General features: G+C 42.4%; 1 protein-coding gene across 2 annotated transcripts in view; it reads right to left on the bottom strand.

The window, feature by feature from the left end:
* Positions 1-25,460, bottom strand: part of dapk3 (death-associated protein kinase 3) — a 58,602-nt gene extending 33,142 nt beyond the window's left edge. The window contains exons 1-2 of one of the 2 annotated variants that reach the window (XM_039767161.1): positions 25,353-25,460; positions 8,564-8,692 (exon numbers count right to left, since the gene is read on the bottom strand). In XM_039767161.1, coding sequence (XP_039623095.1) covers positions 8,564-8,625 — 62 coding nt within the window. In that variant the 5' untranslated portion in view covers positions 8,626-8,692; positions 25,353-25,460. Of the gene's footprint in view, positions 1-8,563; positions 8,693-14,713; positions 14,760-25,352 lie in introns of those variants that run through there. The other variant, XM_039767162.1, reaches the window with a different exon arrangement.

The following is a 25,460-nucleotide window of genomic DNA, read 5'->3' as shown; positions in this document are numbered from 1 at the left end:
TTACTGTACTCCGAGTGAGAACACTAAAGCAGCTATAGTATTTGGAATAGTTTGGCCATTCTGTGCACCACTATATGGTTACGGGTCGATTACAATCAGATGCCTTAAACTAATAAACGATATGCGGTTCATTTCAGTGCATTTGAGAAGGCCGCGTCAGGGATGTGGATCTAAAAAAATTAAGGGACACCACACAGGAACAGCAGCACTGCTTTGAGGCCAAGTGCCGCCCGTTTGCAAAACCGAGTGGAGAACTTGCGTATGCCAGGAATTGAGCTGGCATGAAAATGTGTGCGGCTTTACGCCAAGTTTAGTTTTTACACATCGCAATGCGAGCGTGGAAACAGGCGTACGCACCGTTTAGTCATGAGGCCCCTGGTCATTTTAGACCAGATTTGTATTTTCAGATGGGCTTAAAGTGTCAAACTGTAATGCATTTACTTTACTATTAGCACGCAGACTTTTCTTTCTCAACTGGAAGAATCCTAACTCACCTTTTTTTAAGTCAGTGGGTTACTGATGTTATATATTACTTGAAATTGGGAAAAAAAAAATCTAATTCTCACTTCGAGGATTTGTACAACACTTTTTCAAAACCTGGCAGGATCTGATCAATAACATCTTAGAATAAGTATTTAAAATTGCGATCTCATGGGTGGAGGCTGATTTGTTTCAAACCTAGTTTTGTAAAATTTGACTTGCGTCTATGGAATGTTATTGGATTTTAATAAATTCCATAAAATGTTTAAACAAAAAAAAAAAGTGTAGAATACGCAAAACGTGTTCTCTTTCAATGACATACTAAAGGTATGCAAGGGCAGAGGGGACAAGTGCTTTTCATGAGGCTTGTGGCACTTTTTCCAATAATCTGCAAGGGGACTAACAAATTTATCTACATCTGGATAGACAGCTTATACAGTATCTCACAAAGGGAAGCACACCTCAATGTCCCCCACCTCCCTCAGGACGTGGTCAAGTTCTGCTGGAGGTGGGAGTTGAAGTTACTTCTGACAGGGGACTCTGCCAGACGTTCCCAGCAGACCCTCACAATACGTTTGGGCCTACCAGGCCTGACCGGCATCCTCCCCCACCATTGACGTCTACACACCACCAGGTGGTGATCAAAAGAATAAAGTTGGCATGGTGACTTTATTCTCGACATTTCCACTTTAATCTTGACGCTTATGTCGAGATTAAAGTCAACATTTCCACTTTATTCTCATAGTTTGTCATTAAAGTAGAATGTTGTAAACTAAACTCCACCCTAGAATCAATGTTTCATTTACTAGACTTTCTCAAACCCCGTCATAAGTTAATGCAGCACATTCAATGCTTTGTGTTGTGTTCCCTGACGCACTTCTTAAACTTGATTTCCTCTGCGATCGCCGCACAGAATCCGTTCACTTCATGATATTCCTTCTCTCTGAACATGTAGAATGCTAACATAAGTACAGTACTTGATATCATTTTCATGATGAAATGCATTAAAGCAGGTATTAAACATGCACACTAGTGAGGCGGTAGTGCTGCTCCATCGCAGTAAGGGGTCCCCAGGTCTACGTTCAGTGTAGAGAACTTTATTGGCAGGTGTGACGAGGCTCCAAAAAACTGGATGTATGAATGGGTATCGCTCAGGTTTATCTTAAATATTGTGTAAATGTTGGGTTTGTGATCTGGTGGTCGGAGACACAAACAAACACAGAATTCAATGGATGTTCTTCGGAGCGGACTTTCTTTATTGCATGTGTGCCGTCTGTCTGACGTACCAAACCCTCAGTTCCTATCCTTCCTGTTTCTTTCTCCACATAACCAATCACCATATGATAAACGTCTTTGTGAAATTAAAACTAGTTATAAACTTGAGTGTTTAGAACTTAAAAAAAATCTTCATTTTACATGTCTAATTATGCCATCCATTCAGGATGGCAGCCATCCCAGCAAGCATTGTGTGCGAGGCAGGAGTAAATCCTGAATGAGGCGCCAGCACATCGCAGGGTGAATACGAGCAACACACACACTAGCAGGGTCAATATAGCAGAACAAAACCCGACATCCTACATGACTTTGAAAAGAAACCGAAGCACGTCGAGTAAACCCACCAGAAAAACATGCAAATTCAAGGCTGGAAATGCCCGAGACCCCCTTACTGCGAGGCAGCAGTGCAACCTCCACACCACGGTGCCCCCACATGATTAAAACATGCCCTTAATGCATTTCATCATGAAAATGATATCAAGAACTTATCTTCGCACTCTAAATGTTCAGGGCACAGGAATATCATGAAGTGAATGGATTCTGTGCGCTGCCTGCGCCTCCTCTTCGTGTAGAGGAAGTCAGTTTAAGAAGCGCGTAGCGATGAACAACTGGGCTCATGGGACACTTGACACAAAGCATTTAATGTGCTACATAACTTACAACGGGGGTTTGAGAAAATCTAGGAAATTAAATATTCATTTTAAGACCAAGTTTACTTTAATGATAAATTATGAGAATAAAGTCAACATGTCGTCACACTATTACACAGTACCCAGGTACATTACGCTGTATTAAAAACCAATTAAACCGGTACAACTTGGCTTGCAGTATTATCCAGTAGTATAGAAACAGTAGTCACACATTTGAACATAAAGGTTCACATCCGACATTTTAAATCCAAAGTATTTCCAGGCAACTGACGTGACTCCTTTAACCAGCAAACGTTCTTCTGTATCATCATGTTCAACTTTATCGTCTGCTACAGCTTCAGTTCCGGAATGTTCTGTCCATTTTCACCACGCAATACCTCCACTACCGCCTGTACTCTGTTGTGTGTGTTTAGCGGTGTAGCAGTGAAAAAGGTCCCCCTTAAATAGTTTCCCGCTGCGGCACGTTCTGAACGTTGTTTAGGTAATTTAAACCGGTGTTGCGGTATAAGAAATCCATAAAAAAAGGTTTTCAGTAAAAACCGGTATACCGCCCAGCACTAGTTTGAAAACACAATGGGAGGTCTGAAAATCGAGAGTCCACCTTATGAGAAGGATTGAAGAGTCATAGTGGACTCTAAGCTATCAACTTCCAGACAGTGTGCAGAAGCCATTAAGAAGGCTAACAGACTGTCAGGTTATATAGCGCCTTGACGTGTGCAGTTCAAGTCACAGGAGATTCTGCTCAATCTTTATAACTCACTGGTGAGGCCTCATATGGAGTCCTGGGTGCAGTTTGGGTCTCCATAAAGACACAGCAACACAAGAGAAGGTCCAGAGTGGAGTGACGAGGTTGATTCAGGGCTACAGGGGATGAGTTAGGAGGAAAAATTAAAAAGAGCTGAGCCTTTACAGGTGATGAGGAGGAGACCTGAGTGACGGATTAAAATGATGAAGGGCATTAGTGCAGTGGATCAAGATGGTGACTTTAAAAACATCAAGAACACGGGGACACAGTTGGAAACTCGTGAAGGGGAAATTTCGCACAAACATCAGGACGTTTTTCTTTACACAAAGAACGATAGACACTTGGAATAAGCGACCAAGTAGTGTGGTGGCCAGGAGGACTTCAGGGACTTTCACAACTCAGAAATCAGTGGACAGGACTGGCGAGCTTTGATGGGATGAATGGCCTGTTCTTGCCCAAAGTGTTCTCATGTACGGGGTGTGCAGTCTGCAAAGCCAACTATAAGACCCTTAAAGCTTCCGGTGATTCTGGGCGCCTTCTCGATCGTCAGTGCTACAACACGCCATATCAGCAGGGTTTTTGCTGGTCATCTGATTTTTATAAAGTTTCAATAAATGTTAAGGTTGACAACTTTTGAAGGGATCCTTTTTACAAACTACTTCAAAAAGTAAAATATCGAACTGTACAAACCTTGTAAGCTGTTGAGTCCTAAAGGGCTTAAAGTAAATAATTCTTTAGAGGGTGGCGGGTGGGGGGGCTCCTGTAGAACGAGCCAGAATGCAGTTATTGTGCAGCCTGATCCTTTCGAAATCATTTCTTGTGATTTGATGCCAAGTGCATTCCATGGAGGCAGACGAAACACATAGTCAAAGAATGAGGTCACCCTTTGCAAGCAGCTGGCCGCCAGGATGGTTTTCCATATAAAGGTACTAATCTGGCCTTTTGTTTGCAAAGGCTGTGACTCAACTTACAGAAACAAACTTCAGTCATCACTGGAGTGAAGTAATTCAACCCGTCTCTCCGAATGAGATTTTTAGATTTACAGCCTTTGACAAAACCTGCAATTTACACCTGGACATTTGCTGGCGACTACGCATTTAATTGCCCAAAGACGACAGCTCAGTTGGGAATCATTAGCAGAACAGATGCTTATGGGTAAAAGAAAGACGTCATGGAAACTGCTCCGGGCATTTAACTAAAGCAATCTCGGTGCAAGCTTTTAATATGTGAAACCCGATATGGCGTGTAATGCTCTGAAAACCATTAGTGCACTACGGTCATTCCTGAGCCCTCTTCAGTCCTTCCAGATCTGAACATGCAGAGCTTCATTAGTTCTGCTCTTTCAAAAGACGTGACAAGTTCTTAAAGTCTTAAAGGAATGGAAATGGGACGACGCATTATCAGATTTTACCAGCCGGGGTTCCACCTCATGCTGCCAGGCAAGAGGAACAGAGGAAGGCCTAAGAGAAGGTTTATGGATGTGGTGAGAGGAGACATGAAGGTGATGGGTGTGACAGAGAAAGATGACGAGGACAGGACAACAGGGAAGAAGATGATCCGCTGTAGTGACCTCTAACGGGAGCAGCTGAAAGAAGAAGACGACGACAGCTACCATATACACTCGCATTTAAGTCCTCCCGCAGAGAAGTCTGGGATTAATTGATCTTACCGTATAAATTTCAGGTATTTTATAATAACATTTACAACAAACATTTATTTCTATAGCACATTTTCATACAAAAATTAGCTCAAAGTGCTTTACATAATGAAGAACAGAAAAATAAAAGACACCGTAAGAAAATAAAATATGTCAACATTAATTAACATAGAATAAGAGTAAAGTCCAATGGCCAGGGAGGACAGAAAAAAAAAAAACAATCCAGACGGCTGGAGAAAAAAAAAAAATCTGCAGGGGTTCAGAGGTCATGAGACCATCCAGTCCCCTCTGGGCATTCTACCTTACATAAATCAAACAGTCCTCTTTGGATTTAGGGTTCTCACGGAAGGACTTGATGATGGTCATATAGACTTCTGGCTTTTAATCCTTCCATCATTGTTGGAGCCTCATAATGTCGGTCATACAAGTCAAACACAGAAAACTCCCACTATTGGCCCAACAAGTTACGATATGCTAACACCCAAAGAGAGAGTCACCACGGAGCACACGCCCGTTATCTTCCTATGTATTGTGCCTACATGACCACACGGTGATATCCAAACTTTTCCGAAGCAACATTTGCACTGTTTTGTGTTTTTTTTTTTTATCTCTCACACACCTTTATCGTAAGAGCATCAATTATCTACGATGGATCGTTCGATCAGAAGAAAATACGAAGCTGGTTTTAAATTAAAAGTCGTTGAAGTAGTGAAAGAACTGCCACAAAATTCAATGTGTCTGAGAAACTGATGAGAGAATGGAGGAGGCAAGAAGATGTATTAAGAAAAACGCACAAGACAAAAAAAGTGTGCTCTGCGAACTGGCATTGCCAAATCACATCACCAAACCTACACAGTGGAACCTCGGGTCACGACCGGAATTCATTCCAAAACTCTGCTCGCAACCCAAAGTAATTTCCCCCATAGGATTGTATGTAAATATAATTAATCTGTTCAGGATCGTATGAGCTGCATATATATATATATATATATATATATACATACATACACACACACACACACACACATACATATAGATATATACACACTTTTTTTTTTTTTTAAGATTTTTAAGCATAAAAATATTTCATTATATCATAGAATGCACAGTGTAATAGTAAACTAAATGTAAAAACATTGAGCACCGCCTTGAACAGAGAAAACTAACATTGCAGGAGTTGATGCTACAGCCTTACGAAACGCTCGCTGTAAACACTTTTTTTTAATGAATTTTAAGCACAGGGAAAAAAATGAACATTTGACAAATCCGTAATTTATACAAAAACTAACCATAAACAACCAAGAAAACTAACCTTGCATGAGTCGAGTTCTGGAAGCTGCGTGGAGAGAAGATTACAGTTTTGAGGTAAAGTCCCTCTGCGCGATGCACGTCTGACCGAGAACAACGTACTGCACAGGGAGAGACTGAACACGTGCGGAAATCACCGGCGCGTACGAACCGGAAGGGAAACTGGCTTGTTCGTCACCCGAGTGTGCGGTCGTGAACAGATGCAAAAGTTTGGAAAACGTTTTGGTCGTAACCCGATCTGTACGTGTTCAGAGACGTTCGTGACCCGAGGTTCCACTGTATCTACAACCATTCCAAAAACTTAAGTGTCGTATTTTTCAACGGGCATATAAATCAGGGTCTGATTTTATGATTGATTTTTATACGCGAGTATATACGGTACTTCTAAACTGTCAGCCTGCCTCTCCCAAAAGGCACACGAGTCACCAGTGACAATGTGGCCAATCACGACTTCCTCGGAATTGAGCAGTTGTTTCAAACACTTGATTTCTATTTTCATGCAGATTACAATCCAACAGTTACTACTAAGCATCTGCTGTAGTTTTTTTTTCTTTTGTTCTTCCCGCCATCTCTGTGACTGTAACCGAGTGTCAGTGGATCGACTTCCTTGTGTGACGTGAAACGGTCGAATCGCAAGGACGTGAAAACGTTTTGACTTGAATGAAATTTCTCGTTACTCCAGTATGGGACGCAACTGGCAAAAGTAACAACATTGACTGGCCTGCCGTCTGCAATCCGATGTTACGTACAACTTACTGCCCCGAGCACACCTGCCATGTGTGATTTAGATATGCAAAAAAAATACAAAAAAGTCAGAAACGCAAACTCTGATTAGGAGAATCTGTGCATGGCAGGCCCAGCCACTGTTTTAAGGGGGAAGCTTCACACCAAACAGATTTTAGCTTCAACCAATGAGCACTCCAAGGTGCTGCTAAGTGGGCCCACCCGGGCGGTGGCTGCATTGTGTAAACCGTACACGGCTTGCCTTGTGAACCCTATTCATGGACATTTTGCTAAACCACACCAAAGACGGCCAAAATGAAGACAACACATGTGAGAAACATTGAAGAAGAAACACGGGGGTTATGAAACAAAGCCTCCCCACCGTCGGCGTGCCACACAGTCGGATGTAAAAGGCAATGAGCTTGCAGTTGGCATCCATTACAAGTGTACATCACCCAATCACAGCGACAAAAGGCTCATTTTAGTAAATTCACAAACCACACTGGTGTGAGGTAGAAGTGTGTTTAACCCTTGGTGGTGGGTCTTGCTTCAAGACATCCCATAAGCAGCAAGAGCGCTGCTTTTAACCACCATGTAAAACAATCAGATTCTCCTTAACCGCACATCAGATGCTCAAGAGGATGCTATAAAAAGTTCAGGCATCAGCCTGCGTTGGAAAGGGGAAGCGGCGGAGGCGAAGTGACTTGCTGAATGTCGGCCTTGAAGGAGGAAGGAAAGCAAATGACACGAGGAACAAAGAAATCTACCAGCCCCTGCGTTCAAAGTCTCAATGTGATATTTCAAATCCTCATAAGGAAAGAGCAAAATGAAAATCAAAAAAAAAGGACTCTGGCACTTTTATGAATGTCACAGCCAGAAATAACATTTAAATAACCGCCCAGAAACTGCATACCAATTAATAAAATAAAAAAAGGTCAAAGCGAATTTTGTCATCTCAACCAGTATACAGATAAGACGAAATTACGAAGCTCAGGATCCACAGTGTAACAACATGAAGTGCAAATAATATTAGAATTAAAACACAAACAAGACAAACAACAGAACATACAGGACTTAATCCAGGTCAGGGCTTGGAAGGCCGGAGCCTACCCTGGCAGCACTGCGGTATTAGGACCCAGGTAGCCATATGACACGGCTGTCTTTTTGACCCTATTTATTAAGAGTTCAAACTTTTCTACATCTGCGGTGGGCTGGCACCCTGCCCAGGGTTCGTTTCCTGCCTTGGCTGGGATTGGCTCCAGCAGACCCCCCGTGGCCCTGTAGTTAGGATATGGCGTGTTAGATAATGGATGGGGGCAGCACGGCGGCACGGTGGGAAGTGTGTGTGTGTGTCCTGTGGTTGGATGGCGCCCTGCCCGAGGTTTGTTTCCTGCCTTGCGCCCTGTGTTAGCTGGGATTGGCTCTGGCAGACCCCCGTGACCCTGTAGTTCGCATATAGCAGGTTGGACAATGCATGGATGGATGGAACTTTTCTACATAGTCGCCTTTCGTTTGCGATGCAATTTTCCCAGTGACATGACACTCTCAGACACGGCCAACTACTCCTCCTCCTCCTCCTCATCTTCACCATCTCCAATGAAAACAGGAGTGTGGAAACTTTTTGAACGTCCCTTGTGCATCAAACACACACCCAGACAAAAACAGTGAAGTCAAATATGAGGAACTGTGACCCATTACAAATTAAAGAAACAAAATGTGTCTCACCTTCCAAGCTCTTCTCCCATCTCATAGACATCTTCAACATTTTCTTGTCTGAATCCTGCCATCGTTCAGCTCAGTCCACAGACCACGACTGCGAGCCTCACTCCACACTCGCTGCTCGCTCTCCCGGCTCTGTAAGAAATGATGCAACAGGCGTCACACGCTATACTTAGCCTCTGATAGCCCGGCTCGAGGAGACGGAGCTTCTTCCAATCCTGGATCACTTCCCGGCAGAAACAAGGAATGCAATTAAAATGAGGGGCTGGCGTGCCAAGAAAACAAAGCCGAGGCTCTAGGAAAAAAAAAAAAAATCCCACCCCGTGTGCTGTGCACACGCCTTGTTTACGTCAGAGGACAGACAGGTGACAAGTTTACACACCACAGCATTCTGCTAAATCAAAGGTGACGGGCACAGGAGACGACTCAACCCTCATATCCACCATCGGCAAACTGCTCACTAGCGGCCATCATCGATTTTGAAATTCAATAAGCTCCTCTTTGGTTGAATACGTTTAAAAGTGGAGTATTAGGGTTAATCTGTTCATTTAGCTGTTGCCGTTACTTAACACGGTGCAAGCATCAAAAGCAACGGAGAACAAGAGAAAAATCACGAGTGCTCTCCCCTTGACTTTCTCGTATACTCAGAGAGGGGATGGATATTTGAGGAGAAAACCGCAAGGATTAGATTTTTATATTATGAACATTAAAGAACCAACGACAAGTCAAAAATATTTCAAGTAATTATTATAAAAGTAAAGTTGAATAGATCAGACTCTGCAGCTGCCTGAATAAAAGGTAAGCAGAAACGGCCCAAAAACGGATAGAAATCTACAACACGCGCCCAATACAATACAATTTATTTTTGTACTGCTCCACTCCCAGCCTTGTATCCTTTAGTTGCCTCCTCATAGAATGCCAGCCTGGTGCCCTGCCTGGGGTTTGTTTCCTGCCTTGCGCCCTGTGTTGGCTGGGATTGGCTCCAGCAGACTCCTGTGACCCTGTAGTTAGGATATAGCGGGTTGGATAACGGATAGACGGACGGCCAAACATGACCTCCGTCTTCTGACCGTCCGGTTAAACTTGTGACCTTGCCATGTGTTGCTCAATCTTCTGCTTATTAATTCCTTCCATTTATTTTCCCGAGATGTTTCATGTTAAGCTTACTGGCCTGTCGTTGCTTGGATCTGCCCGGTCACCCTTTTTATATGATGGGATGATATTTGCCATTTTCCATTCCTTCAGAATCTCTCCAGTGCGCAGTGACAAGAAGGTGGGCATCAAACTAAAAGAAGTGGGAGTTCAGGGTGTGCCATGTCGATGGGTGAAGAATTGGCTCAAACACAAGAAGCTGAGGGCGATGGTGCGAGAAACCTCATCAGAACTGGCCGATGGCAAGAGTGGTGACCAACAGGGGCAGTGCGTGAGCCGCTGCCGTTTTAATAAATAGAAATGACGAGCTCCGCCCACGTAGCAGTGAAACAGGACAGACAAACAGGTATTCGCTAGCTAGGCAGAGGCTACGTGCACTCCAACACGTGGCGACATGTAAAGCAACTCGAACAGAGGCTGGTGAGTGAGGACCAGCCTGCCCGGCTCCCACTCCTGACGTCACGCTTCCACCTCCCCTTTGGCCTGCAGCCTCTCCCGCAGATTTGCACAAATAAATCGCTCCTGCAACCAAACGATGATAAAAAACGGGAATGTTCAAGCAAATTCTAGAAAGAAAAAAAAAAAACCCCCGTTCTAAATCTGTGAAGTAATAAAAAGCCGACAGACTTTGGATTTTCTATAGAAAGAGATTTGCATAGGAATACTAGCAAGATACCTGCGCTTCGCAGCGGAGAAGGAGTGTGTTAAAGAAGGTATGAAAAAGAAAACCTTGGATGCGAGGAATAAATCGAGTCTCCCCTGAGCGAGTGCCAGTGAAGACAGTCGCCTCGATGAGGCTCTGTGCGGAGATCTCACGTTATAAAGTTTGGGTGCTTGTAAGTTTCGTAGTGTAGCAGTGCTACTATTAGTTAAAACTGCGTCTCCCAGCAGTCCCTGCAGGGGCTGTTGGGGTCAAAGATGGTCAGAGGAGTTTAAAAGGAGGGCAGGTGTCCAAAATGAAGGGGGGTGTTATTGGTTGTTGTATTTTGTGTGCGTTTACCTGTCGGACTGCCTTCTGTTAATTAAGCCTATTTAGTCGCGGTGTCCTGGATTGTACAGGTGCCGGTCATAAAACTAGAATATCAGGACATATAAAGTTGATTTATTTCAGTAATTCCATTCAAAAAGTGAAACTTGCACATTAGATTCATTCATTACACACAGACCGATGGATTTCAAATGTTTATTTCTTTTAATTTTGATGATTAGATCTGACAACTAATGAAAGTCCCAAATTCAGGATCTCGGAGAATTAGAATATCAATGAAGAGCAATGCAAAACAAGGATTTTTAGAAATGCTGGCCAACTGAAAGGTATGAACATGAAAAGTCTGAGCGGGTACGGCACTCAGTATTTAGTTGGCCAGGATTACTGCAGCAATGCGGCGTGGCATGGAGTCCATCAGTCGGTGGCACTGCTCAGGTGTTATGAGCACCCGCCCATGTTGCTCCGATAGTGGCCTTCAGCTCTTCTGAATTGTTGGCTCTGGCGTATTGCATCTTCCCCTTCACAATAGAGTTATGGGGTTAAGGTTAGGCAAGTTTGCTGGCCAATCAAGAACAGAGATACCATGGTCCTAAAACCAGGTACTGGTAGCTTTGGCACTGTGTGCAGGTCCTGTTGGAAAATGAAATCTCCATCTCCATAAAGTTCGTCAGCAGCAGGAAGCATGAAGTGCTCTAAAACTTCCTGGTAGACGACTGCGTTGGACCTCAGAAAACACAATGGACCAACACCAGCAGATGACATGGCACCCCAAACCATCACGGACTGTGGAAACTTTACACTGGACCTCAAGCGACGTGGATTCTGTGCCTCTCCTCTCTTCCTCCAGACTCTGGGACCTTGATATCCAAAGGAAATGCAAAATTGACTTTCATCAGAGAACATAACTTTGGAGCACTCAGCAGCAGTCCAGGTGAGACGCTTCTGACGCCGTCTCTTGTTCAAGAGTGGCTTGACACAAAGACTGTGACAGCTGAAGCCCATGTCTTGCATACGTCTGTGTGTGGTGGTTCTTGAAGCTCTGACTCCAGCTGCAGGCCACTCTTTATGAATCTCCCCCACAGTTTTGTTTCACAATCCTCTCCAGGGTACAAGCGGTTATCCCTATTGCTTGTCCACTTTTTTCTACCACATCTTGTCCTTCCCTTCGCCTCTCTGTTAATGTGCTTGGACACAGAGCTCTGTGAACAGCCAGCCTCTTTAGCGAGGACCTCTCCTTGTGCCAGGTGTCAATGGTCGTCTTCTGGACAACCATCAGGTCAGCAGTCTTCTCCATGATTGTGTAGCCTACAGAACTCGACTGAGAGACCATTGAAAGGCTTTGGAGTTAATGAGCTGATTAGAGTGAGTGTGGCACCAGGGGTCTTCAATATTGAACCTTCTCACAATATTTGAATTTTACGAGATACTGAATTTGGGACTTTCATTAGTTGTCAGTTCTAATCATCATTTGAAATCCATCAGTCTGTGTGGAATGAATGAATTAATGAATGAATCTAATGTGCAAGTTTGACTTTTTGAATGGAATTACTGAAATAAATCAACTTTATATGTCATGATATTCTAATTTTATGACCAGCACCTGCACATCTATATATCTATCTATATATCTATCTATATATATCTATATTATATATATATTATATATATACATATATATACTAGCAGAATACCAGCAGATGAGAAGTAGTGTTAAAGAAGTTATGAAAAGAAAAGCAAACATTTTAAAAATAACGTAAGATGATTGTTAATGTAATTGTTTTGTCATTGATATGAGTGTTGCTGGCATATATATATATATATATATATATATATATATATATATATATATATATATATATATATATATATATATATATACACACACACACATATATAAACACATATATAAACATTATATATATATATATACACACATACATTATATATACATACACACATACATACACACACACACACACACACACATATATATATACACACATACATATATACATATACATATATACACATACTGTATATATACACACATATATATACATACTGTATATACAACATATACATATCTACATATATATATCTACATATATATATATATTAGGTGGGACTCGATTAAAAAATTAATCCAATTAATTAGAGGCTGTGTAAGAATTAATCTTGATTAATCGTATGTAATCGCACACGTAAATTTGCCCCAAATCGCAAATGTTTTTTTTTTTTTTAATTTAAAACGGTTTTAGTGGGCGACAGAATCAAATAATAGACATGGACATGAATATTGTAAACTGAAGCTGTTTTAATTTCTGAAAAAAAAAAAGCCTTTAAACTGCATTTGAATTCAAAACAGAAACAAAAATATCATCCCTGGTTAAAATTGGGCAGACTTAAAAATAAAGTGGTAGTTTAAGTACTTTAAGTACATTTTCAGAATAGTATTGTCTTTAAATAATAATAACCAAAATTTCAACATAAAGTGCAGTTTTCTTCTTAAAAAATAAGTCAGAAACATAAAAGGTAATTTGACCAGCTTACTCTTTAAACTCTGAGTAACATTAGCCAAAATTATTTTGTACATTAGGCTAAAACAGTGTGATCATTGAACATTTTGTAATTAGATGTATTTAGAATTACTAACGGTCACGGAAGTCCAATGATCCCCAGTAAGAGCCACAAAGTCCGCTTTCTGTAATGCATCTAATTTTGCTTGCTTTTCAGTGTGCACAAAACCATGCTTTTATCAAGGCTTCGCTCGGTAGTCGAAATGATCAGTCGTAGGAGCGCTTTATTCCGACTCTAACATTTTTGTAGCTGTGATGTGTGCATCAGTGTAATGGATGTACCAGGAAATCATGCATTGACAAAAGTTCCCGTTTGCTTGGAATTGAAAGTGTGATTAAATGCGTTATTTTTTAACGCGTTATGGAGTACATGCATCGAAGCTTCTCAGCTGTGCTTGTGCTAAGAAAGGGAAAATTTTAAAAATAACGTAACATGATTCTGCGTTAACCTAATATTTTTTCATACGTCCCAAACCAAGGAGATGCAAAGGTAAAATGAATCGGTAGCTGCGTACATAGTCAGTACACCCCTCTCGGGAATCGAACCTCGAATGTCGGCGTTAGAGGCTTAAGACTCTACAATTAGCCACAGCGTGTGGCTTGTCTATGCTAAAGTATGTATTGTAGATCGGGTATATATATACCCGTATACCGCAGTGGAGAAGTAGAAGTTATGAAAAGTAAAAGGGAACATTTTAAAAATAACGTAACATGATTGTCAATATACAGTAATTGTTTTGTGAGTGTTATTGAATGTTGCTGTCATCAAGGATTTGATTATCATTATTTCTTTCAATCAGGCTCGTATTTGTAGGATGTGTTCAAGTTACATTCCGTGTTTGTCAATCGTTGTAAAGATAAGAGGTTTCATTCATCGATTAGTTCCTTACTGCATCAATAAACAGCTCGTCTTCCTTTTATCTGTGATGTGACAAACTGCATGCACGGGTTTTTTTACACTGTCTTCCTTTAGCAGGACATTGACTTTTTCCACCGTGTGCTTTGTTTCCGCAGTAGCTGCACTTATGAATATGATTCTATGTATAAGGCGCTTCATATTTTTTGCTGCCTTCTCAATTGTGTAATTCGGTTTTTGTTCAGCACTCTTTGGAACTGTTGCTTTTGTCTGTGCACTGCGTCAGTTCACGTGAGCCGCTTGGTGTTCTTGCATCGAAGGTTCCCAGCTGTACTGGTGCCATCTCGTGTAATGTCAGCTAAGACCCGGCACTTAAAACTTTCTCTCGCAGTTTCAATGAGTTTGTGCCAAACACCACCCTGACCATCTCATCTTCCTCTGCATAAGCACAGTCCTTCACCCGTGAATATTTACCGGCAGTGTTTGTATTGGATTGCCGCTGATGGACGGCCTTATATGGGCAGGCACTAAATTACAAACGCTAGTGGCAGCCTGTCTATGAACTTAATTTAATATAAACTTACGGTTCACGCCGTGCTTTGTTTCGCAGTAGCTGTACTTATGAATATGCTTGTATGCATCATTTGCTTCATAATGTTTCTCCAAGAGCACCTGGCTGCAGCCACTGTGGAGCTCCACAGTAAGCGGAAACACGTGACCTCCACAGTCGGAGCGGAAACACGTGACCTCCACAGTCGGCGGAGACCGCCTTCAAGCATTCACGCATCGTTAAACAGATTGGGCTGCACCGTAAAGTGTGTGATGGCGTAGCCTTTCAATACGCCGCCGCACGCAGATGGGGCAGGCAACGAGAGGGGTCTGGCTGCGGCCACTGTGGAGTATGGAGGAATATTTCGGACAAAATGAAATAAATAAATAAATGCGTAAATAAATAAAAGTACTGTGAAATGTGAGCATAAATAAATAAATGTATCATGAAATGATAGCATAAATAAATAAATGTGTCACGAAATATGTTTTTAGTTGCTTATTTATTTATTTCATTTTATCCGTAACATTCCTGCAAACCGTCATGAAATACGGCGAAATAAAACTGTCACTTTCACTCGTCAAAGTTGAGAGGATGGGCTCTAACACGCCCTCTAGTTACTGATTGGTGAATCGATAGCACAAGAATGAATTAGAAAAATGCTTACTACTGCGATGAAATGGATTCTGCGAAGATATTACGTATTTCAGAGAGAATTGAAGATTTATCGGAAGAAATTACAATGTTGGCGGCCCTTTTAGACTCCGATATGGATGAAACTATTTTTGAAATTATCAAAGAACAGGTGGAACGGACTCGACTACACTCCAGTTCAGGTGGCGCAGTTCCCTGCTCTGGGCGTCCATCCTTTGACATTCCAGCTGAGTCAATTGAACACCTTCTGTTATGCGGTTTAAAGTCGACAGATTGCAGATCTATATGGTGTATCGGAGAGGCGATCACAAAGGCGAATGAGCCAGTTTGATATCTGATGGCTACTGCGGCTGTATTAGTTTAGGTACTTTGACATGGAATGCCCAAAGCGGCGTCAACTAATATTTTGAACTGAGTATTTGACCCTTGTTTTACTGTATAAAGTCAGGTGCATATTAGCGCTACTTTTTCAAACAACTGTACAGCTCTGATCAGTGGTAAAGTTGTTCAGTTCAAAATATTAGTTGACGCTGCTTTGGGCATTCCATGTCAAAGTACCTAAACTAATACAACCCGCTACAGCATCGATTATATCAAACTGGCTCATTAGCCTTGTGATGGTCTTCTCCTATACACCATATAGATCTGCCAGAGCAGGAACTGGCCACCTGAACTGGAGTGTAGTCGTCTGTTCCACCTGTTCTTTGATAATTTCAAAATAGTTTAATCTAAATCGGAGTCTAAAAGGGCCGTCAACATTGTAATTTCTTCCGATAAATCTTCAATCTCTCTGAAATACGTAATATCTTCGGCAGAATCCATTTCATCGGCAGTAGTAAGCATTTTTCTAATTCATTCTTGTGCTATCGATTCACCAATCAGTAACTAGAGGGCGTGTTAGAGCCCATCCTCTCAACTTTGACGAAAAGACAGTTTTATTTCGTCAGATTTCATGACGGTTTGCAGGAATGTTACGGATAAATGAAATAAATAAATAAGCAACGTAAAACATATTTCGTGACACATTTATTTATTTATGCTATCATTTCATGATACATTTATTTATTTATGCCTACATTTCACAGTACTTTTATTTATTCACGATTTATTTATTTATTTAATTGTCCAAATATTCCTCCATATCTCAGGGTGTTTTACAAAGACGCCTTGAAATAACATTAAAAACATCACTACGAACAAATGTATTATAAATATGAACTATAGCAGCAAGCAACTTACTGTAAAAAAAAATTGATCAAATAGATTGGTTTAAGTGATAATAGCACATTTCCTTAATTTAAGTCTGTGGATATAAGTTAAACTTATTTGTAAGATTAATAGCCATTGGAATAAATGAGTATTTGAACCAGTGGCTTTATGCTCTTTCATTTCTTGACATCTGACCTGATTGCACAACTCAGAACGAATTAAAGAATTTTAACAAGTGGACAGTAACAGCACTAAGGACAGGGACAGTCAGCGACACAGTGTTCTTTTCTTTTTTTGAAAAAGGATCATACATTTCTTTAAAAACTGGTTGGATACGTTAGGTTTTATAAACCTGATGCCTTAAGACAAATGGCAGTTTTATTAATAATAACTGATGTCTAAAGATATCTTTAAACAAACACAATTTCCTCATAAGAGGGAAGTTGCAACAATAGATCAAAACGGAAAGGAAACTTTATATGATTTACATGAGTGGGAAAATAAAAACACTACATACTTTATATAATATATATATAGTACAGTACCTGCCAAATAATACAAAGAGTACACACATGTGTTTAAGCCCTAATTGGGGCTTATCAGGTGTGTGCACACCTAAGCTTCCTCTTACGGCGTTGAACATTGGACATCAACGTTCCGCCACAAAGGCTGCTTCGTTTATTTTCCACGATTAATATTTTCATTTTGGTCAACTAATGTTGAACTAAAATGAATAATATACTGTAATGTCAAATTGTACATCATGCACAGTTCCGATTGGGCGTGAAGCGAATATTTTTGTTTTAATATTTTTCATTAAGCGATGCGCGATGTGTGTCACTCACGGATTCCGTTGCCGCCCGACTCTGCGGTGCGTCGTATTGAAAGGCTCGTCATCACAATACTTAACGGTGCGGCCCAATCTGTTTAACGCATGCGTTGAATGCTTGAAGGCGGTTTCCGCCCGACTGTGGAGAATCACGTGTTTCCGCACACTGTGGAGCTCCACAGTGGCTGCAGCCAGACCCTCTCTGTTTTCTGCCTTCTCAATTGTGAAATGGCGTTTTGTGCTGATCGCTGTTTGGGAGTTCTTCCTTGTGCTCTCGTACATTTACTTACGTAGGGCGTGATGATGTCACCGCGAAACTCCGCCCCCACGGCCATCTCCAACTCAAGACTCCATTACATTATATGGGGAAAAATGGCTTCAGTTATGACCCATATGCTTAGAATTTGAAATGAAACCTGCCCAACTTTTGTAAGTAAGCTGTATGGAATAAGCCTTGCAAATTTCAGCCTTCTACCTACGGGAAGTTGGAGAATTAGTGATGAGTGAGTGAGTGCTTTGACTTTTATTAGTATAGATATATATCTATATCTATCTCTATATATATATAGAAGATCTCTCTCTCTCTCTCTCTCTCTCTCTCTCTCTCTCTCTCTCTCTCTCTCTCTCTCTCTCTCTCTCTCTCTCTCTCTCTCTCTCTCTCTCTCTCTCTCTCTCTCTCTCTCTCTCTCTCTCTCTCTCTCTCTCTCTATATATATATATATATATATACACTTCGCTCGCCAACCCCTGTGTTTGGTTAATCGGATATACAATTTTAGTTTTTTTTTTTTCTTTGGAATTGTTTCAATTCCATTATTTGCACTTTTACTTTAAAGCTTCATTAAAAATATTTTTTGGAGACACATTGTGACAACGTAACGTATAACCGCCCGTGAGTGAATGTTGTTTCGGTTTCTCTAATAAATAATCCGCCTTTTTCTAATGGTTTGTCCCTGCGATTTATTGATCGTCATACCAAAAGCTATTCTCACTCACTGTAAACATTTTAATATGAATGGCGCGTCACGATCTCCTTTGCTGTCTAACGTTATTCACAGAATACACACATTACCTTTCTTTTTGCCTGTTAAAATTTGCATCGCTTCTCCGTGATCATCCATATACACCGGACTGAACTGTGTATTCTTTGAAATTCAACTTGTCGTTGCTTTAACTGTTACAGGACCACAGATTCTCATAGCGTGTGCTCCATTATTGTGTAAATCCACGTTTTGCGCAGAAGTACGATGCGAATGTGAAAAGACTTTGTTGTCTGCTCTTTGCCTTTTATTTCTGTCCTGCTCCGTTTTTTCCATCACACCTCGTCCTGACGATTCATTTCCTTTTGCGGTCATGTGATCTTTTCTTTGATACTGTAGTGACTGACGTAATAAAGTGTCACAAAAGTTTTACTTGAACAATCGCTGACTTTGTAACCCCAAACACAACCTTCTAGCACCCTCGCCAACCCCTCATCCCCCCCTCGCCAACCCCCGCATCAATCAATACCCCGCTATCAGTCTTCCGTGCTGTACTCGGCCCTCCATCAAATCGGACCGATCAGTCAATTAAAACCAAAAAGGCCGCAGCCTGGCTGGGACGCTGCACTACTTTTCAATTTGACCGTTTTCATAATCTCTTCTCTGCCTTTGGGTGTCTATTCTCCATACTGTCCCGATACGCTTTGTGTGTGTTGAGAGCACAGGATGTGCGTGTGCACTACGTGCTTTTACACGACTGACTGTTTTTTGATGGATGTGCTCTTATAGGATATCTGTTGTAAGTAGAGCGTGTCTTGCAAGAATCTCATGTCCCATGTTTGGCACAGTCCCCACGTCTCATGTTCAGGCGCCGTGGCAAGTCTCGTGGGTCTTTTAAATGTCTTTCAAGAACTTCCGAGAAGATGACGTATCGTCACCTTGATTTTGCATTCCAGGATTACTTTTTATGATTGATAGACAGACAGACAGACAACAGCTGCCCCAAGTGTTGGAGTTCAATCACCTCAGGGGTCTTGCTCACAAGTAGGGCTCCAGGATTAGTCAGAATAGTAGATTTTATTTATGTAGCGCCTTTCCCATGCTCAATCACTTACAGAATATAAGAAAGAACGGCAGGGTATACAGTAGATAGCTTTGTACAAACCAAATAAATAAAGAAGATTACGACAGTGAACCCAGAGAAAGAAAAAACGCCTAACAGACAACATAACTGATGGTCCAGCGCAAACACACACACACACAGGTGACATGAGCATCTTGACATGGAGGCAAACCGAGAGAAGGATAATAAAGTCAAGCAGAGCTAAAAGCCTTCCTGGACAGATGAGTTTTAAAAGAATTCATGGAGTCCGCTGACCGGATTCATTTCAGGAGGTCATTCTCGCTGTACAGCTGAAGGCCCTGCTGTCACCCACGGAGTGGAGATTAGTGGCGGGCACAACAAGATGGCCAGAAACAGAGGACCTTAGTGGGCGGGTGGGCACACAGTTATGATGAAGAAGGTCACTGATGTAGTTTGGCGTGATGTTATTTAAGGCTTTGTAGGTTATTAGTAGGATTTGATATTCGATTCTGTAAGACACAGGGAGCCAGTGAAGACGGAGCAGGATGGCTGTGAAGTGCCCGGTGCTGCTGCAGGTTCAAGTTAAGGACTCTTACAGCCGAGTTTTGAATAAGCTGGAGCTGTGATATAAGATTAGAAGGGACACCTGCCAGCAGCGAGTTACAATAATCGATGCTGGATGTGATAAAAGCAGGGATGAGTTTCTCAGCATTAGAAAGAGAGAGGAAGGAGCGAACACGGGATACATGACGGAGGCGAAAGTAAGAAAGTTTCTTAATGTGCTTTAGGTGGCGGAATAAGAAAGGGAGGAATCACAGATGACCCCAAGATGGTTAGCAGTAGAGGCAGGTCTGATGAGATCACCGCCAAGATGGACTCATTTTATTAACTTGCATTTTAGTCCCAATTTGCAGGAGTTCAGTTTTGTTGCAGTTTAATTTTAGAGTTCTGCTCCATCCAGGTTTTAATTTCACTGAGGCAGGTTGTGAGCTGAGAGAGCTCTGATGAAGTTGCACTTAACATAAAAATTGTCAATAATCACCCTCGATATTATAAATGTGATTATTAATTTACAACAAATGACTGTATATACCGTATCCTGCATAGATAAAGTATATTCAGCAGAGAAACACAAATATTTAATTTGAAACGATCACCGACTGGATGAGTTTACAACTGAACACATCACAACAGCATAACCACCGTGGCACACGCAGGGTATACTTTTAGCCTAAACACCGCAGGTCACTCGCCAGTCGTTAAGTGTACCCCCTGGTCAAAGCACTGGAGTCTTCTTCAGTCGTGGATGGTGAGGACATTCCCACTTTCGCCCTGTTATCTGTAATCACACACACACACACACTTTCTGCTTCTCCTGCGACCAGTAAGATTCCCAAGTCTTGAGGAAGAGTGTGCCGCTTGCAAGCATCTACTTTTCGGCCTCAAATCCTCCCCTATAATCGTGAGCCGTCACACTCGGCCAGGATCCCGTAGTCCTAGAAGTCAGAGGTGGTCCCATAAAGTGCCACTTATTTCAGATGCACTTCAATTTCTGGCCGACATCTGGGATAAAGGAAAGGCAACACGGTGGGGACGCCGTACCTCGTACCCTGGGTGTTAGAGGGGTATTCCTAAAACCTTCAGTGCTCACCGTTTTAAGAGTATGCTAGTTAGTCAGTCAGACAGTCATTTTCTAACCTGCTTAGCGCCACGGGGGTCTGCAGGTGCCAATCCCACCTAGTGTAGGGGCGCGAGGCAGGAACAAACCCTGGACAGGATGCCAGTCCATCGCAGGCCCAACACACCTAACCTACATGTCTCTGGACCAGGGGTCGCCAAGTCCAGTCCTGGAAGACCACCGTGGCTGCAGGTTTTCATTCTGACCCCTTTTTTTTTTTTTTTTTTAAAAAAAAGGATGCCCGGTTTATGCTAATTAAACTTCTTATAAATTCATTTTAATCGATTTGCTTTTTAAAGATTTGTTCCCCTGAATTTCTTCATTTCTTTCCTTAAAATGGCACCCAAACTGAAATGAAATGTGAAGTGAGGGAGCCAACAGAAGACCACCGAAGTCCGGGCCTCAAACTCCAACCAGCTGCTTAACGAGGCGCCAAGTCTTGCTGTTAATTAAACTCCTTCGTTAATTCTGTGGCGTGTTGCTTTAGCAGACTTTAATGAAATTATTGATTTTTTTCTTTTCTAAGAGCAGCTCTGTTCAAATGTTTAGGGGACCCGAGCAGACCAACATTCGTGAGACTTTCATCTTTCTTTCTTTTCAGATTTTGTATGATGGACACCAGTTGTTTTGGCTCATTTTGTATCTCGTTATTGTTTGGCTGCTAAATAAGGAAAAGAAACAATGAAGGGGTCCGAGTCTTCAGGAACAAGTCAATTATTATGAATTCACAAGAAGTTCATTAGCAGCAAAAACAGGACACTCATTAAGGAAAGGGTTAGAATGAAAACCTGCAGCCACGGTGGTCCTCCAGGACCCCTGCTCTGGACTGCAGGAGGAAACTGTGACGATGTGGGTTCTGGCTCCACGCTCCCATGGCTGTTTGGGAACCCTTGAACCCAACACCGTCGATAATGTTACCGAGTGAGCTAGTCAATGGAGGCAAATTACTGAGCAAGGGGAAGCTAGAAAGTGCAAAAGTGCTTTTATTAAAAACCAACAAAACAAGTGTTCCAATAAATAGTGCAGATCTTCAAAATTCATTAAATAAATAATCCATAAAAAGAACGTGGGAGTAAAACCAATAAATAGAAAAAAACAATCCTTAAAACCAGAGGTTAAAATCTTCTCTTGGAAGCAGTCTTAAAACAACAAACAAATCCGGTGCATCGTTTATTAGCGTTTGTTAGCATCTCACCTGCTTATCCCGTTTGGGCCAAGCAGCAGGCAAGACGCTCTCTGCAGCTGCCCTCCTGAAACACACGCATGAGACTGGAGACCTCCCGATCCCTGGCTCCGGTATGGCACTCATCCCAGTCCCGGAGAACTTGGTTTCCAACCAACGGCCAGGTCGCCCACGTTGGGGATTCCAGCACCAAGTCTCCCGACTTCCGCTGCCTTTCAATGGCCTCTCTGCGGCCAGTCGCCTTCCCTGGTCACTCCCGCTACCTGATCGCTCAGCGGGAGCGACATCAACACAAACGCCTGGGTGTCGGCCTAACACCCAGCTTCCACGCAGCTGTCCACGAGCGCTCGATCGCGCGCTCACCACACTCACGCACCGCCTGCTTCCTCTCCTGCTCCCGGTAACCTCCATCCTCTCCTTTCCTTTTTTCTCTCTCCATTTTTTTTCCTCCGATCGTTTTACCTCCCTTTAAAACCGACTCGCGCTTCTTTTTAAAATGACGAGGGCCACAGCAGCTGCAGCATTAGCTGCGGGACAATCATGAATGTGGGCAGTTCCTCACCTGTGCACTAGGTGAGAAACGCCCACACCCTACGGATCGTCCCGCGGCCCACTAAGGCCCAACGTCCCCTCACTACGCCGCGAGCACATCAATTACTTATTTAAAAATGGCCTTTACTCAACGAGCTGTGGACTCATAACACCATAGAAACCCACACAGGCACAGGGAGAACATGGAAACTCCACAGGGGATGCCAGTCTTTTGATAAACAAAACGCAGCGACTATCGCAATTGGATTTTGACAGCCTGCTTCATGCAGACACGTTAAAGAGTAACGGGTAATGCTTATCTGTGTGGCACACCATAGGGCTACTGGGACTTGTCGAGCTTTCATTCACATTACCGGACTATGCGGTTGAATTATAGACGGATGTATAAATGATTGTGTGCAGCGCAGCGACAGTTGGCACTGTAAGCATTTCTGAGCATCATCACTGCAGATAACAAAATGTCAAACTACGGACGAGTGATTTCATTTTGGTACTAAATTAGTTCAGCCCTTAATGACCTGGCTATGTTTAGAACGATCACACTCTTCAATAAACCTGCAATCTTCATTTTTTTTTTTTTTATTTTCTGGTTCCAATGTGGTGACTTTCTGCGCCACCTGCTCAAAGTCCCGTGCAGCCCCCCGGGATATCGGAATGTAAGCAGACACCCCAACGTGCCACAAGACAAAGCCTAAAAACAGAGAATGACTAAAGACCACTTACGTTAGGTAGAAGGCCCTGTTGAGGTCGGGTGGTCTGTTGGCCTGAAACCCCTCAGCTTCACTGCAGTGCCTTTTCTTTGTTTTCTGTCCTCACTGGCCAACTGACCTCATCATCGCACCGTCACTTAAAGATTTAAAAACCCAATTCTGTATTTCAGGATTCTATTTCTCTTCATTGCATCTCTGACTTTTGTGAAGTGTGCATTATTTATTTTTGTATACCACTTATGAATTATTACTCTCATCTAATTTTAATTTGCTTTTCTTTCCATGTTACTACTTTGACACGTTAAGGCATTTTGAGCTTCATCGTTTGTATGAAAAAGTGTTAATGAAATAAAAGCTTTTGCAAAAATGTTTAACGTGTGCACCACTTGTTGGAAGAGTACAGGGCACAAGTCCAGGGCACAATAAGAGGGCTTATACAGGGTGGCCCTTGGAGAGAAGAAAAAAAAAAGAAGTGTACATGAAGATGCTGAAACGGGCACAGAGATGAATGGAGAGGACGTTCAGCATCTTCTGTAAATGCGAGTCCCAAATTTGATCATTTTCTTTTTCTCTTCGCCATGTAATGCAGTCGTCTCTGTGGAGGTGGGCCACCCTGTGCCCCTCCGCTAGCCCGGGAGTGTTTGGGTATTCCACAATGACGACTGGAGGAAGTCACTGTTTTGTGGGTGGGGTTGGTCTGGCGAGACCCGCGTGGCATTTGAGAACTCTTCACAATGTCAAGCAGTGACTTAAGGCCGTGCCAGCCATGTTACACGATTAGCCCAGAGATTCTTTTTTGTTGTGGACTACATTTACATCACTTTATTGAATAAGAGACACTCGTTGCACACTCCTATGGCCTTCGCTCATTTTGAGTCTTTGGTTCAGACTGTGTTTGCGTGCGAGGGAAGGCAACCAATGGACACCCACCTGAGTAACCATTAAGCAAATAAGCACCTGCTCTGGGGGCGGCACTACAGAAATTTCCTTTACCAGACTTACCATTGAAAACTCCAAAGGGTAAAAATAAAGTATACAAAAATAAATGTTGCTTTCAATCTTACTGTAAGTTGTTTCCTTTCAAAAAATGTGTATTTTACAATGTGTTACTGTTTGTATTTTGAATTAGACAGATATAGGGGGGCAACAATACCTTTTAAATGCTTTGGCCTCTAAAGGTCTTAACCTGGCCCAGCCTGAGCGGTAACAACGCACACACGTATAGATGCCATACTGGGCTCCAATGGGCACGGAGATGCCACTGTGGCGTGCGCCCTACGCCAAATACGACCGGGATAAGCTCCGGCCCTCCATGACCCTTAATTAAATTAGGTGGATTGACAATGTTACCTTTTCACGTCTTCACTTTTTTTAAATTGCTACTTGCATTTCACTTAAAATTGCTGCGCGTCTGCAAATAGGAAGTCAACACGTAAACCGGGAAGACATTCCTATTGTTTTAAGGTTAAATGGTAGCAGCGATGCCGGACTAAATCCTCGACTTCGGCTCCTGTCAAAGGCAAACGCCGGCAGACTCGTAACCGAACTTCCACCTCGAACGGACCGAAGTCTGAATGTCCTCCCATCAAATAACAACCAGGATTTTTTTTAAGGAGACCGAGCTGTCTGCAAAAGCACCGCGTCACCATTCTGGGAACCCAAAGTTCCTAAACACAAGCCAGACGTCTCTCGACACTTAAAAAAGCCACGTCACGCGTTATAAATATTATTTTCTAGACAAACTTACTAAAGAAAACAAAATAAACGGAGACGCCTACTCATAAAGATCCTTACCGACACGCAGAGCCGCTCCTCGGTGACGTTCCTCTCTAAACCCAAACTCTCAATACCGCCGGCCGGGCTACTTTGTGGATCAACGTCACTTCCTCTCATTGCACCGCA

This window comes from Polypterus senegalus, chromosome 10 (genome assembly GCF_016835505.1).
Source record: "Polypterus senegalus isolate Bchr_013 chromosome 10, ASM1683550v1, whole genome shotgun sequence".
Classification (NCBI taxonomy): Eukaryota; Metazoa; Chordata; class Cladistia; order Polypteriformes; family Polypteridae; genus Polypterus; species Polypterus senegalus.
Note: the sequence above shows the minus strand (reverse complement) of the source record. Positions and strands in the feature narration are given on the sequence as shown.